Source organism: Pagrus pagrus (assembly GCF_965226575.1).
Source record: "Pagrus pagrus genome assembly, chromosome: 9".
Classification (NCBI taxonomy): domain Eukaryota; kingdom Metazoa; phylum Chordata; class Actinopteri; order Spariformes; family Sparidae; genus Pagrus; species Pagrus pagrus.
Genome location: NC_140193.1, coordinates 17,090,566 through 17,107,322, shown reverse-complemented (window position 1 = coordinate 17,107,322; position 16,757 = coordinate 17,090,566). Strand labels below are relative to the sequence as shown.

The 16,757-nt window shown below is 39.6% G+C and overlaps 1 protein-coding gene across 1 annotated transcript in view; it reads right to left on the bottom strand.

Moving 5' to 3' along the window:
• map3k20a (mitogen-activated protein kinase kinase kinase 20a) overlaps positions 1 to 16,070 on the bottom strand; it is a 28,909-nt gene extending 12,839 nt beyond the window's left edge. The window contains exons 1-10 of the mRNA XM_084361480.1: positions 15,890 to 16,070; positions 13,353 to 13,542; positions 11,541 to 11,628; positions 8,312 to 8,413; positions 6,448 to 6,513; positions 6,328 to 6,356; positions 5,675 to 5,812; positions 4,029 to 4,115; positions 2,607 to 2,681; positions 2,402 to 2,508 (exon numbers count right to left, since the gene is read on the bottom strand). Of these exons, the coding sequence (XP_084217606.1) occupies positions 2,402 to 2,508; positions 2,607 to 2,681; positions 4,029 to 4,115; positions 5,675 to 5,812; positions 6,328 to 6,356; positions 6,448 to 6,513; positions 8,312 to 8,413; positions 11,541 to 11,628; positions 13,353 to 13,511 (851 nt within the window). The 5' untranslated portion in view covers positions 13,512 to 13,542; positions 15,890 to 16,070. The remainder of the gene's footprint in view (positions 1 to 2,401; positions 2,509 to 2,606; positions 2,682 to 4,028; positions 4,116 to 5,674; positions 5,813 to 6,327; positions 6,357 to 6,447; positions 6,514 to 8,311; positions 8,414 to 11,540; positions 11,629 to 13,352; positions 13,543 to 15,889) is intronic.
• Between the last annotated feature and the right edge of the window lie 687 nt (positions 16,071 to 16,757).

Here is a 16,757-nt window from a genome sequence, read left to right as displayed (position 1 = left end):
AAAAGATGTCTTAGGAAAAAAAACATCATTTAACCAGCATCTTGACAGTACATTAATTATGGTTGCTTATTTTTGTCATGGCTTTGGGTTTCACTTCCTGTCTGTCTTTTTCCCACCTTTTTCCCATTCACCTGTAATTTGTTAGTTAATTAGTCCTTGTGTATTTAGTCAATTTGTGTTCTCTCACTTGTCAGTTCGTCTGATTTAGTCCTTGTGTCACTTTCGGTTTGTATTTGTTTTTGTATTTCTGTTTAGTTTGTCTTTGATTCCCATCAGCCTGCTATTTGTCTGTTTTGTTGCCTGCCTCTGCTTTTTCTGCTTCACATTATTAAAGCTCGCCTTTTGTTTTTCTACCCGCCTGTCCTTTTGTCTGCATTTGTGTTCTCAATTTTGAACAAACGTAAACTTTACTTTGTATTTCTGAGCCAAACTCACTGTTTATGCTCATTTTGTCATCAACAGAATAATGATTCAATATGTGCAGCTAAACTTTGAGTTTTTACAAAAAATGCAGTGATGGGGGAGAGCAAGAGAGGACTGAGCTGCGGCTGTCTGTCGCACTGCTATGCTATTTTGTATGCCAGAACAAGCGTTAGTGTGTCCCAATACATAGTATGTCAAATGCAGTATGCTAAAAAAGATACCAGGTCCTTCTGCAACTGGTCACATTTTACAGTATGCAAGCCAGCATGCTTTTCTGACCCACAATACTCTGAGCAGCAGTAGGTTCTTCAAATCGACTGAGCCACCGAGAGAGCACAAACAAATGAGAGCAAATCACGTCCTTTTTCATTTAACTTCAACTTTCGCATTGTGGACTGGAGGGTCTCACTAAAAACTTGGTATTTCACCCAGATGGGCGTAGTTTTGCGAGACGCAGCAGTGCAACGCAAATTTCAATAATTTGTGTTTTTAAGTGAAACTCTGCCTTGTTAGACCATTTGGGTGGTTTGCATTAGAAGTTTTTCTGCCAGAAAACCTTTTGGATAAGTAGGCTTTTAGGTGATCTAGTTAAAGATGGCAAAGTACTTGTTTCTCCATAAATTGTGCTGGATGAATGAAAGAGTTTGCGTCCTGTATTTAAGCAGAATTTTGGTTTATGAACTTTTACTTGGTGAATTTATTGTTTCAAGGTATTCAAAAGAATATTTTCAGTTTAAGTTTGGGAAAAGATCATGGTTTGCATTAAAATAAAAAGTCAATGTTCATTTTTGGTTTCACATGGGACAAGACCAGCAATGATCACAAAAAAATTAAATCATCGCTGTTTGAAGTTACAAGTGACGAAAAACCCACTGTGAGCCAGCTAGTACATGCATCAGGCACACAACTCTCTATGCCCCCGGGCAAAATACCAAGTTTATAGGAAGTCCCATGGACTGGATTTATGAGCAAGAGGGTCAAAGTTCAAACTGCAATGTTATCAAGACTGTATACATACAGTACTGCATGGCATAGTACATACTTTGTAGGGGGGCACTGCAGAACGTACTAAAAGAAAAAGCATATGACTTGGAACGCAGCCTAAGTCTTGTTACACTGTTCATACCCCAAAGGGTAAAAAGGGTTGTATTCTTACACTATCCACACAACCCAGATGTTACATTTTGCACATTAATTCAGAAAGTGTTTTATTTGAAAACCTAGTGAACTACAGCATCACACAGAGCCTCTGCACCAAAACATCAGTCTGCACTGTACTCTGTATTTATTCCTTTGTAATTTCTGAATAATGCAAATCAGCTAACAGAGAAAAACAGTATTAAGCCCAACAGGTCTCAAAACATCTCTCAGCCCTTTCTGGTGAAGAGCCTCTCTTTAGATTTTCAGTCAGCTGAGTTCACAGTATCAAACCTCTTGACCAACAACAAATGCGTCTCGCTGTGTCACACATTCTCAGTTTCTGTTTTCCAGCAGTGAGATTCGCTCCAACCTGCTCCACCTGCAGATGGCTGCCTGGACATGATGCCACCAGCACAACTTCTGAGGAAAAACCTCAGAGCACAGACAAGCCCCGCAGAGAGGCAGACAGAGAATAAAGTAACAGCTGAGACTCAGGCTGTGCTGAACATCACCAAACCTCCAGCTGCTCATACAACCCAATTAAACACTTCTACTTGAAAAAGATGGTGATTATTTTTAGGGCCTTATGGGTAAAGAGAGGAAGTATATCCAGATGGATGATTCTTTGGAGGTTTTCATGCCTTTATGTAGCTATCAGTGTAATTATTAAAGATCTATATGCACAATCTCAAGTCTTTTTTTGTGTTTCACGGCCCCCATCAGCTACATTTCCACATCATTCTTTGCAAACAGTTGCACATTTCCTTAGGCTGAGGCAGTATGTTGGTGAAAAAAAAGGAGAGTTATAAATACATTGGAGCTTGGCTGATCTCATTACCTCCATTCAGCCTTGTTGTGAAGGAAAGAGTTGCACTGTTGAGGAAGTTGGCTGTCGTTCGACATGGACTCCAAAGTTGAAAGAATCTGCTTGAACTGTGGCCTTTCCTGAATCAGCATACAAACATTTGCTCTGTATGAGATTCAAATGAAAACATACGTATGTTGTTAATTTGCATGCTAATGTAACTCGGCGTAGTGCTCACTTTTGGCTCTGTTGACCAGCAGTTCCTCAAGAGCTCAGCAAAACTGGCAGGACAGCCACTAGGGATGGTTAACCTCTGAAACACAGACAGTTAGTTAGGTTAGTGAGTGATCTAAACTGAAGGAGTGCTTACTTAAAGGTGACCACTCATTGAGGTCTCTCCAAACAAATAGGGAGCAGCACATCACCAGAGGAATCACTAACTCCTGCTCTCTTAATATTTTTCTGTTGCTGACTATGTCTGTAGCTACTAGCTGCTGTTAGCTAGTTACTGTAGCTTAGTTAGCCGTGCCCCTGACCATGTCTTGTGACTTGTGTCCCTAACCTGACTCAAGTCTGCACAGACCGGGACCTTGGAGCAATGTGTCGGCAACAAATCCAGGCTCAGGAGCCTCCAACTGACAAGGCATCAAAATTGATATTTCTTCACATTATGTTTTCGCTATATTTTCATTCATTAATTTTCATATCGTACCTTTAAAGGAGTAGTGTGAAATTTTCTAAATATACACTTGTTCACTTTCTTGCAAAGCCCCTAAATGAGACGATCGATACCGCTGTCATAAATTCACAGTTACAATGTACCACTTTACATTTTTACACTTTTGTACAGATTAACGAAATGAGATCTAACATGTTATTTAGTGAGATTAAAGGTGTTCAGACTAGGAATCAACCGATTACTGGCCTATCGGATGCGACAAATTTTTATAATCATCTAAATCAGTGTTTTATTTGTCTGAATGCCATTAAAATAAATCAATAATCTGAATCTGTAAAGTAACTAGAAACTAAAGTTATCAAATATATCAAATGAAAAAAAAAGTACAATGTTTAGACTAAATTCTGATGCTAAGATCTTTGTTTTTACTATTTATGTTTACTTTGTGTGTCATTTCCAAAATTCTGTTATTGGTCTCCTTGATTACTGATGATTGGTATCAGTATCTGTCCAAAAAAAACCCCTCTGGGTCTATCCCTAGCTGTGTGCCTGTGTATTTGTGTGGCAGCTAAGCCTCTGACTATACTCAGAACTCACCAGGAACTCCAGTTCTTTGTGTTATTTTCCTCCTGTGACTCTCGTTTTTCAATGTGGGTTAATGCACACAGGAAACCTGGCATTTAATGAAGGCTTTTACTTTGACTTTAATACAATTGCGCTACCACTGTTTCGCTTTTTTCAGTTTTTATGTTAAGCTAAGATTGCCATCTGCTGGCTGTAGTTTTATATTTACTGTACAGACATGAAAGTGGTATTGATATTTTCACCTAACTCCTAAACCTAATTTACCAAAATATCAAGCTATTTCCTTAACAAATTTCACACCTATGACACCAAGCAACAGCATGAGATTTAAAATAAGGATGGTTTATTTATCTGGACAATAATGATTGTAATACATGTAATCACACACTAGAGTACCTCGTTTTTCTCCACCACGAGCCAGGCCACTTGTAAACCTTCCAGGCCTTTGAAGGGTATCTCTCGGGTGATCATTTCCCAAAGCACCTGTCACAGAAGTCAAGAGCCAAGGTCAGTAAACAAATATTCATAACGCTGTTAAATGATACACATGCAATACATGTATGTGCATGCTCTGTCAACATACACCACAAAATATCTATGAATCTTTTGTTTTGCCCCACCAGGTGGCTTTGACAAACAAAACACTGCTGAGCATCATTCATATACAAATCAACATTAAAAACACTTTTCTGTCTGCCTCAGAGACAAAACGCAACATATAAAATAGGCAAAAAGATTCATTTTGGATTTCATACAACGATTAAAGGCTGCTATTATTTCTGAAGTACTATAACAGTACTCCCTTGATAATTTAGGTTCTTTTCAGCCGTATTCAGCAGTGTCAGAAATAACAACCTGCGTCGACATCTTAAAAAATTAGATCATGAAAAGGTGGAGGAGAGCCATTTTTCATACACCCAAGGGCTCTACTGTATATCATGTGTGCACCGTACTTCTCACTTGCCAGCTGCCTCTCATTACATGTATGTGTTTTACTATGGAAAAGTGTTTGAGGGGGAAACTGCATACTAAAATTTGCAATCATTTTGCAGTACCTGGCATGAAAAGCACTCATTGCAATCACAAACATTGTCTGTTTATCTTATGATATCCTACATATATCTGAGGAAACATCATTTTTACATATTCTTTGTTAAGTCATCAGTAATTTACCCATGTATACCAGGAACTGAAACTGAGTTGGCCAATTAAGGGTAACTGGATACAGTTTCCATTTAAAAACTGGTTCCAAAGATCATTCAACAACAGAATAAGAAAGACCCTTTAAGTGTCTTGATTCTGTACCTCTGCTAAGTTCAAAATCACTGATATTGTAAACTTAATCAGGGAAAGAAATGTAGAAATAATAATATCAATGGGACTGGCTGACCAACAGTTAAGCCATAAGGGACTTCAGTGTTCGGTATTTGTCGAATAATTGAAAAAATAAATTGTTAAAATCAACCAGTATGTACAGAACTACTAAGAAATAGTCTTAAGAACAACCCTAAACTTTGACTTATGAGTCAAATGAGTCAAACTTTGTATAAAGAAGCTGAAAGTTCAAACTTTTTGCAGTCTCAAGGGCCTGTATGCTCCAGCAGAGCTGCTTGTCAGGTGGTGAAATAGCTTCCAAGCCCCAACCCGTTTTCTGATGTCAGATTTGGGGGGTCTGTGTCCGACCATTTCTGTACCTTTACGAAACTGGTGATCTGACATTCACACCCACTTCCTGCGGTGATTGGCCTGCTGTGCAGAGGTGAGAAAGGAGCCAGGGATTGAACTTCTCTGCCTGGATCTCTTTTTTCATTCAAACCAAAACTATTCCTGGTCACTTTTTAGTGTACAACCTGAAGTGCACAATGTCTTTCAGGAAAGAGTGTTGGCAAATGTGTACCATATCCCAATATTATATTAACGCTTGTAAAATAAAAGTATATTTTTTTTTATATACTTCAGTATATTAAAACATATAGGATTTTATGTAAGATATTTCCTCATGATGTTGTATTGACAAAATTAGATTCCTTCTCATTACTCACCACACCATATGAGAAAGTGTCACAAGTCTCAGACACAGGCAGGCTCTGGATCACCTCCGGAGCCATCCACGGAAACGTGCCCACCAAGGACATGTGTGTTGTGTGGGTCAGGAACTTGGATGCTCCAAAATCACAGATCTGACGTGATGAAAAGAGATCCGAGATAAGTGCTGCAACTCAATCAAAATGTTTATTTTGGTACCCATGGCCACCATCCATAAAACAATGTACTTGACATGTATGTAATACTTAAAATGCACTAATCAAAGCAGGTACATGTAGACAATGTGTTAAAATGTATTTGGAGTTATTCAATATTCATCTCTTGAAATTAAAAGATTAATATATTCTCATGAGTTTGTGTTAAATCTTGTTCTTTCGACTAGCCTCATCTACAAGAGCACCTACAGTGAGGCACACCGGTGATGCAGTCGGTGGTTTCTTGTACAAGCTAAGTTAGTCACTGCCCTCTTGTGTCCACAAACTGTAGGTAAATATGATACCAGTATGTGCTCATATTCTTCTCAAATTCTGCAATAAAAGCTGAAACTTTCAGGTGACCGGACAGCATCACCTCATCAGAGCAGTCTCACTGTGCGGCAACATGTAAAGAGATAAACCTCGACGAGGTACAAGTCATAATGAAAACCTACCTTGAGAACCTTGTCTGCTGTCAAAACAACTGAAAGAGAAAATAAGTATTCGCTTTTAAGAATATATTCATGATCATGTTTTAGACACATAAAAATGATGCTAGAAATCAAATCTGTTACCATTCCTGGACTTTAAGTCTCTGTGGATCACCTTGACGGGGGCCTCTGAGTGTAAATAGTGCATTCCTGAAGCAGAAATAGACATTTTTAGAGGGAGATCACTGGAAACTACTACATAAACTGGCGGCTCTGATTTATAATATGAGAAAATAATGCATCTTCCAACTGATAATGTGAAGAGAAACCCCATAATGTTTGAAATACTGCATGTTAATATAAGGAATTATATTATTAATTAATTATATTATTTTTAGTTTTGTGTTTTATTTTGTAGTTCTCTCCAAGTGTCATGTTTTGCTTTTCACTTCCTCTCTTTGTCCTTTGTCCTTTTTTCCTGTACCCTGTGTCTCATTAGTTAATCACTCCCTGTGTATTTAAGCCTGTGCTGTCCCCTCACTCTTTGTCGGTTCGTCTGTTCCTGTCCTGGTGTCAGTCCTGTTCTGTTTCCTCACGTCATATAAACGTCTCATATGTTCCTTGTGTTCCTGTCTCTGCTCTCTGTGCTTCTTTAGTTTTTTTTGTACTTTTATTCTCAGATTTGCCCCTGTCTGCTCCTTTTATTTTTGCTGCTTTTTGTTGACTGCCCTTTGTGTTTGCATTTTGGCCATTTGGACATCAGATTTTGGACATCAGCCTATTAAAGCTTGCTTTTTGTTTTGCAACCTACCTGCGCTTGGGTGTTTAGACAGCAACAAATGAGGACTCAAAACCAGCAGTCAGGCTGGCAGTCTTCCTTTGTAAAACTGTTTATACTTCCAAAGCAAAGACTGTTTGCTGTACCAATATTTCTGATTTAACCTGCTGTCAATCTGGCTTTCAGACCTCAGCACAGCAACATCAGTGTGGTTCTGCTGATTAATCGTCCCTCTTAGGCCTTTGATATGATTCATCATGATATGTTGAGATTCTCAAGATAAACTGGCTTTAATAGGACTACTTGTGGCTAGTTAAGATATGACCTGCAAAACTGAAATTTCTCATTGGGCTGCAGCTATATACCATTTTAAAGGTATACAGTGGAATGAAAACAGAAGGTTGTCACACTGTGAACTTTATCTACAGTACTGAATTCTAATATGTATTAATGTTATTTGAAATAAAGATCTTTTTACTCTTTATCAAGTTTTGTGTTCTCACACCAGGGTGGCATTTTATTGATATTATTTCAAATTAGAAATTAGAATCTGTATCAGAATTACTTTATTGATCCCAGAGGGGAAAATGTTTATAAAATTGAAAAGTATTTGTCATGGCTTGCTGATTGGTTAGTTATTTCCTGTTTTATTTTGTTGTTATATATCATCTTGTGTCTTTTTGTCACTTCCTGCTTACCTTTTTCAGGTTTCTGTTTCCCTCCCTGTTTCACACCATTCTCGTTAGCACTGCATCCCCTCATTAGTTTAGTTTGTATTTAGGCCTGTATTGTTCCCCACATTTTGCCACTTCGTCTGTGTCTTGTGTCTCCGTTGTTCCTCGTGTTCCTGTCTGTTAATCCAGCGCTTCTTTGGTTTGAGCTTTCATTGAAATTTAGCATTTTTATATTTCTCTGTTCTCGGTTTTGCCCCTGCCCGCTCCATCCCTTTTGTTGCCTTTTGTTGCCAGCTTTTGTGCTTTGACTTTGTATTTAAGATTTTTTTTTAATTTGTGGACTTTGGTTACCGGCTTTATTTAATAAAGATCACTTTTTGTTTGTTTACCTGCCTGCCTCGTTGTGTCTTGCATTTGGGCTTCCTCAAAACAGGACAAAAAATCACTTCCTCTCAATGACTTACCCCAGCAAAAAATAAAGGTTCAACTAATTAATTAATATAGAGACGCTGTTATTCAATAACATTATGAAAGAGATAAATCATTTCACGTTTACCTCTGGCGATCTCTACAGCCCACGTCATGATCTGTCCCATGTCCATTTCCTCACTCTCATCACTGGACAGGTAATCATACAACGATCCACCGCTGGCATACTCTGTGGAGGAAAGTGAGTCTGAGTTTGCATCATTGGGAGCTGACTGACAGGTTGTGATGGTAAAATGTCTTACAGTGACAAAACTGTTCTCTCAAGGCGTTACATTGTCCATATGAGTGCAGTATGTGAGAGCATTACGTGAAAACAATTGAAAATTGAAATTCTGCCAGTGGACTGCTGGAAGCCAACTGACAGCGTCTTGTTTACAGATTGCTCCTGTCACTGTGGCCGTGGGCGAGCTCCATTTATCACAGTGTAACCGAACATTATGAGCCTGCCTGTTCCCTCAGGAGCCCACATCTTATCAAATCTATCAAAAACAGAAACCAATAGTCCTTTTGCTTTGCTTTCAAAAGTTTCATACACTTCTTAACCATGTTGCCGTTTGGTGCAGAGGTTTCTATGGAAGTCCACCTCAAACAACAGGCCAAAACATGGAAAGAAAGCTTTGATAAAGCATGTAGAACAGGCAAAACAACATTTTTCTATCTGCTAACTTGTGAGATAAAGGGCATGAATAAAGATAAACAAGCGCTATCATACCAGCTAAGACAGCAGGAAACCTCTGTTTGTGCATAATAACCCAATTATGTTCCAACACAGCAATGTAAACATGCACCGGCACCAAGACAGGAGTCTAATTAACAATCATAAAATACACCGATGTTTTTTTTGTTAGTATGAGCCTGAATTTTGAGTGCCTTTTTTGTAGCATCACTGGCTGACAGCAAACATATAAACTCATGTCTTAAATGAATCGCAGCTACAAATAAGCTCAACTTACTTCACCTGTGTGTGCAAGTGAAGACTCGTCTGCTTCTGTACTTTGCACCAACCACATTCCATAGATAATAAGGCGGGATGTGATCCTGTTGTAAACTTTACTTTCATTTGAGTGCCATCCACCTCATCAGAGAGAATTAGTCTAATGTAGATGAGTTTTTGTATCCCACACATAAATGTACCTTTCTTTACCCCCAAACAATAACAAAGCTCAATTAGCTGGGTTTATAATGCTGCTGACTGACAGCAGATATTGTTAAACCCATGAGACTAACAGGTGTAGATACTGGCTGTCAGAAAGAGGGAACTCCCCAGCCTGAAGCTGTACGGTGTGTCAACACACAAGAGGAAATTTATAACAGAGCTGATGAATGTGGACACGGCATGCTCAGGTTGGCAATAAACCTTTTTCCTGTATCTGGTGTTAATTAGATTCTACTTTGATAAATAGGGACACAGACCAGCACCTTGACAACAAAACCTTTCTCTTTCACAGCTGTAAAATACTACAGGGGCTGATAAGGTGCCATGTGCCGTGACTTTTCCTCTATTGTTCAGCTCCAATTCTGCGGGACATGCTCTAAAACTGCAACATCCTAACTGTTAATGATTTCTGTTTCTTTTTCCACAGCTTTTTAAACCTTTCACGCAGCTGTTACATAGAAATTATGTTTGTATAATGTTAAACATAAGTGCAGACACCAAGTACAGATTTTACATCAGTGTCTTCTGGTCACAATGATCTCAATCTTCTTCCTAGTGAGGAAAAAACCTCTTTCAGTTGTGTTGGCTAATTGACACTGTGACAATATGTTGACAAACAAAACCTTTAAAGGAGACCTATTATGCTTTTTTGGAGCTTCTGTTAAAGAATATTTTGTTTCTTCTGATCTTAAGTGTCCGTACAGTTTTGTTAATTTTGTTTGATATTGACAACACGACACATTTAAAGCATGCACTTGCATTACAAAATTCAATTCTGCTGCTTTCACATCAGAAATTCTGATTCGATCCCAGTTTTTATGCTTCTTACTGTCATTTAAAGTGTTTTAGCTGTTTTATTGTTCAATTGTTTATTATTGTATTAAAGCCTCAAGTCATTGCCCCTTTTAGGCTTGTTGAATTATTTGTAAGTGAGGCCAATTTAATTATCTTATTTTGATCAATGATTATAATGTTATGTAACAGCACCCCTGCTCGTGGGAAAGAAACAAGTCAGTGTATTGTATTGGACAACACGGTCCAAAACACATTAGATTCAGAGAGGACAGATGTGAACTATGGGCTTGTATTTATCAGTTTCACTGACCAACAGAACAAAGAACATCTTGTTTGTGTTTAAGTCACACTGTGGGATGTTGGGCATTGTCCACATGATAGAAGGAAGTGATTCTCACGCTTCAGGATGTGAGTTTCTGCTTCTGCTTCTGCGTCTTTAGTAGTTTTTCCTAGAAGGGGAGCGAACTCTGTGGCAGTAAGAACAAGATGTTAAATCTACTGTATATAAGCTGTGGGGAGTCACCTCAAACAAAGTCACAGACCTTTCAATAACAGCGCTGTCAAACATAAATTATATTCTTAGTCCAGTTCAGCCTTTGATGTAGGGTCAGTAAACATGTTAAGAGCCTGTAATACAGCCTCCTATCTACACCGTGTACACTGAGCTGTTTGTACTCTAAGGCTGCCCGTTGGTCCTCTGTTCTTTAACGAAAAGAGTATTTTGTTTTGCTTATCCGAAAGAGGGAACGGTCTTCATTTGTGCAACTGCAAATTAAGTCACTAGTGGTGAAATAACTAGAAAATTATTGCCAGCGATTTTGGAAAAAATATACATTAATTGAGTTTGTTACCTTGGGTTCTGGGAAATGTGATGGCCATTTGTCCACTAATTTATGACATCTTACAGACTAAACAACTCGTTAATTGTGAAAAAATAATTAACAGATCAACTGTAATTGTAAAAGCAAGACAGTTGAACTACAGTAGAACTGAAATGACGTCTCCACAGGACGACCTCTAGATTCCTGCCTGATGAAAGTTTGTGCAGAGGCATCGTGGGCCCCTTGAATACATGTGCTTTATTCTTCTCAGCCTCTAACCTAGACACAAAAACAAACAGGGCACACAACTACTGTACCAATGTGTGCACTTCCTGAACCCTCTGGCATTCACGAATGCTTCCATAGAAACCTCTGCACCATTCAGTGTTGAGCAAAATGCAACTGGTGCAAGCAGATTCAGCTGCTGCGCTTTCTATTAGGGTGTAGCCTGGTGGCTCTGATGCACACTGATTATTATTTAAACGTATTGTATGTACGGTCGGTATTTATTTGAAAAATCTTACCAGTGACGATTCCATAGTTGGGAGCTTCAACAATCGCACCATAAAACTGGATGATGTTTCGGTGGCTGAGGACACTAAGGATTTCAGCCTAGGCAATGAACACACAGAGAGAAAACGTGACTTTTTCTTGATAATGGTGTTTGTTATATAATAAAAATAATATGATGTCATAGGCCACTTATAGACCACCAATATATTGATCAGGCTCTGGTAGAAAGTTTACCATGTTCACTCTCTAAGCTTAGCGTGTTAGCATTTGATAACGAGCACAGAGCTCTACATGAAGTACAGCTGAGGCTGATGGGAATGTCAAGCAAGTGTTGGACACATTGAAATTCAGACCTGGAGATGGCACTAGATGAAAAGGTAAAGGACCAGATGTGAATGTTTGTGCCAAATTTCAAGGTAATGCATCCAAACACTGTCACACACATCTTGTGACAGCACCAGAGGAAAACTCAAGAGATGAACAAGGTCTGCATCAATCTTCTGGGGACCATGAATGGCCATGCAATATTTTGTGCCACCACCAGATGCTGAAATATTTTAGGATAAGTGGGAACTTCGACCTGCTGGTGGTGGTAGAGAGTAAGTCATTATGTTCATCAAAGTCTTTAGGATTCATCCTCTGGGAACCAGGAATATCTATATCAAATTCCATGGCAAACTGCCACAGTCATTTAGAGCCGGACCAATATATTGGCCTATCACAGATACATTGCTATATTTTCGGTGTATATTTTGTCTGTTGTGAATGAATATAATAGAGAAAACAGTGCTCAGGGTCATTATAATTATTAATTTGCCAATGGAGTTCAATCAAGTATCAGTGTGGCTCTTCTGCCATTTACACGTTTCACTAAAAAACAAAAATTTCAACCTCACGATGGTGCTAGAAATGTCATGTAATCACCAAAGTCAGCAGTATTCATCCTCTCAGGCCCATGTATACGTGATCAAATATTAATAGCAATCCAAGAAGCAGCTGCTGACATATACTACTCGAAATTAGTTAGGGATAAAGGGATATGGGTGCATATATCCATGTACATGGATATGCAATAAAAGTAAAACGCAATGTGTCGCATCCTTTTGGGGGGACCAAAAATATTCACAAAACACAAAATAAAAATGCAAATATCTCATCAGAATAAACAATCAAGTGAAGCACTAAAATATCCCTAACTAATTTTGATTAATGTATTCAGTCTGGACAGACAGGCAGACACAGCAGCTGGCTTAGCTACATATACATTGTTAAGGTGTAAGAGTATATATATAAATATATATTTTAATATAACATACAGCTCAGGAAGACAATTGTAAAACCTGACAAAACCATTTAATTGTAGCCAAACACTATAATTAAATGAACAATTGCTTCAGTGTGAAAGGATTACATTATTATTTTCACTGAACAATCTCCTCTCCAACACTTGAGTGAAGTTGAATGGATATCTGTGATCTTTTACAATTTCATAAAAGAAACATGATGAATAATTTTCTGAACATCTTATCACAGGCCAACCAATGTTATACAATTTCCCTGAAACGATTTCAAAGATAATTCTTTTTTGTCTTTGAGACAATGAGCCCGAGCTTTCAAAGAGATCTCAAGAGCCAAATACATTCTTTCACTTGGCAATAATGTTTTTCTTTTGCTGCACATTTTCTAAGAGAGGGGGAGTATAATGACCATGAGTGATGGGTACAGAAGTCACCACATCTCCCCTAAATGGGGTAGCAATTAAAATGATTACTACACTGACAATTAAAAAGTATATGAAAAGCCCGAGCAATTATGACTCCTACCTCGTTTTCAATCTTGAGCAGCTTTTTCACTGCCACCTCTTTGTCCTGGGAGATCCACCTGGCTCGGTACACACTTCCGAAGCTGCCGCCGCCGCAGTTCTCGTAGAAGTGGATGTCATCAAACTTGATTTGCACGAAGGAGGCGCTTGGAGACAACATCTCATAATGACACTCAGCAACAACTCGGCTTCTGAGGAGGATCACAGGGGAAGGAAGGAAGTCTGGTTCACTCAACAAAGTCCTCTAATGGTAAAACAAACTTCAGACTCCTGCTTTGAGAGAGGTTAGATGAGACTCCCACATGACCCGAAAGAGGCCACTGAGCCATTGGCTGATTGTGGTGTCAGTGTGATATCCCTGGTTTTAGCCTCTGTCTCTGCTCCTGTCCTCATCATCAGCACCGGTAAGCAATGAGCTCAGATTCTGCTTGTATAAGGACGATGGCATGCCTGGTATGCTGTGATCATGCAGCCAAAGTCACAGACTTTTTCCAGCCTGGTTCACTGTCTTCAGTACAAGTAAGGCCACAAGCAGGGAGAGTAAAAATAAATGTGATGATAAACATGTCTGTAAATGGAGAAACCCTCGTACTTTCTTCATCTTTACAAATAAAAAACAAGCTCTTCCTGCCTGTAGTCAGGGTTAAAAATGTAATGCTTCCAAGCTGGAGTGCACACAGATTGATTATCATATCCTTTTGTTTGTCCGTAACAGCATAAAAGCATCTTGTAAAGAAATAATCCCATCATTACAGGAAATTGTAGCTCTGTTATTGTTCGTAGGTTTCCCATTTACAGCCGAGCAATTACGGCTTTTAAAAGGCTGTTACCTGGGTCTTCATTGGGATTGCTATCCGTCCCAGCGGGAAATGCCTCCATTGTCACAAAGGGGAGCCATTGCTTTCTGCTGATTTACTTGTATTCATGCTATACTTAGCCTCACAGCAATCTGCTCAGCGGATCAGCCCACAGTATTGTCCAGCCACTCAAGAGGCCAGGGTTACTGGGATATGGCAGCACTCTTGCTCTCGCCTCCTGCCAGCTCTCTCTTCATTGCAAACAATAACAGTCTGGTGGCCATACATCAAACCACAGGTAGTTACTGTAATCAAACTAAATGGAAGATAAATAAGATAGCTTCTATTTCACATCCTAACAGTCAGCAGCATGGAGATATTTACTCATCCAGATGTTGATATCACAGTTCTATAATCAATGATCTGACAGTGCATGACTAGATATTGATCATGCTCTGTGTGGCTGAGATTTTTGGGGAGATCTGCATGACTGCATGGCACTGGTGCCCCCATGTTCGAAAGAACACAGGATGCTCCTATGGTAGATATAACATAACAAAAGCCCCATTCATACTGCCTTTTCACAAGGTGGGAATCTTATTAATATAAGATCGCATCGCTGTCTGCATGAAAGTTACAGAGGTGAAATGCAGGGACAGTTTCGTTCTGCCTCTGATCCTCCAGTGGAGGTAGGAACAGAGCCACAAAAGAGGCGAACTGACCTCTGTGTGCAACTTTCCAGACTAACAACAGTAATGTGGTAGGAGGTAGTGTCTTCCGCAACTTATATGAGGGAAAACAAATGCAGAATTTATACACTGAAAAGTCGCTGTCACCGCTCTTTGTCACACTTACGCCCGAAAATCAGCGTCTTTTGCCGACAGCGAGAGCCATGCTTCATCTGTTGTTTACTGGCAGTGATTCAATGAGGAACAGTCACCATGACTATGGCCACCCTCCCTACGGAGTCTTCAGTGAACTTCCCCCAGGAAAACAGCATCCCTCTCCGGGACTGAGAGCCAGACAGGGTCCGCTATTTACTGATGGCGATTATGTGATGTAATTTAGAGCACAAAATCACATTTTTGTCACTTTCCATGATGCATGGTGGGTCAGGATCTAAGTCACGACACTTCCACATGATCACAAACAGTCGGCGGATACATGTTTAAATATACAGGTGGAAAACGGCAGAAACACTTTTAAAAAAACAACAACGTTATGATGCCCATTCTGGTCACACAATGCCGGCATGCTGTATGAAATGACACACTGGAGCGGCTTTAGTGGTTCAGTGTTAACAAACAAAGGCGGCGTGAAGGCGCGCCTTCGTTGCAGCGCTATTGTGGATTCTCTGTCTGAAAAGGACTAAAGTCTCATTTTGGATGCCCACCCCGCCCCCCTCCTACATGTGGTGCCCTCTATATGTTTTTGCGCCCCTACCCCTCAAACATCCTGAGGCCACCACTGCTGTTTATTAAGACATGATGCACTGAAAACATTCAACAGTATTCAAGCTGAGAAAGCAAAGGGCAAAGTTGTACACTGCTACATTAGTCCTTCCTATAAACTGCCTCTGAAACAGCAGTAAGCGTGTACTAATACCCTGTGTACTACACACACACTCGCACTCTCCGGCCTGCAAACACTCTTCATATCTCCATGATGCCACTCAGCTGCCATGTGAACATCTAACTTTCACTCTCAGTTTCAGACATATATCGCCGCAGCAGCTACGTACCAGCATTTAGTGTGAAGTTTGAGGCTTCAGAGCAGCTCGTCGTCGGTCACAGGTTTCAGGTAGAAGATAAGAAATAAGGGGAGTATGATTTCTAGAGAAGTCAGAGTTCCGGGAAATCTCATGTGACGTTTGAGGATTTCTCCACTCACTCCGCGGCTGTTTCACTGGTTGCACAACTTCTTCCCGCAGCAGAGAGCAGAGAGCAGTAAGCCGGACTGAGCTGCTCACACACAGGCAGCATCCTGACAACAACAGCTCCCCCTGCTGGAGCAAACAGGGACGGGCTCTGTGGTCCTCTGGATGTTCTGGTGGCCTTTTCTTTCCTCTTCACGTCCCCTGGGACGGTGGGGCCCCATGTGTGACCCTCGGACCACACCAGACAAACAAAGACAAACAAATACTTCCTGTATCACTAAAACAACAACACTGTAGCTTTTATTCTTTTCGCAAATATTCTTTTGTCAACTTTTTGTTTTAAATGAAATGTTTCTTTAAATGTGTTGAATTCATTTTTATATGCGTTGTATAAAGCATTTTTTGCACACACGTGCCTCTGTTTTAGGTGATGCACAAATACATCTCGCTCAGTCATCACTCGACCCGTACAGATGTAGAAAGTAATCAATTACATTTGCTCAAATACTGTACTCAAGTGTAATTTTGAGGCATTATTCTACTGTATACTTATACTCAAAGATAAGGTAAGAATTGTACTTTTGACTCCATTTCATATCATTTGACAGCACATTGTGAATGCATATTTTGTAGCTTAAGACTTGCAACTCGCTGCTTGGCCATTTTATTAGATACACCAGTACAATTGATGTAACCCAATGCAACAGATGTGCAACTAAATCTACATTGAAAA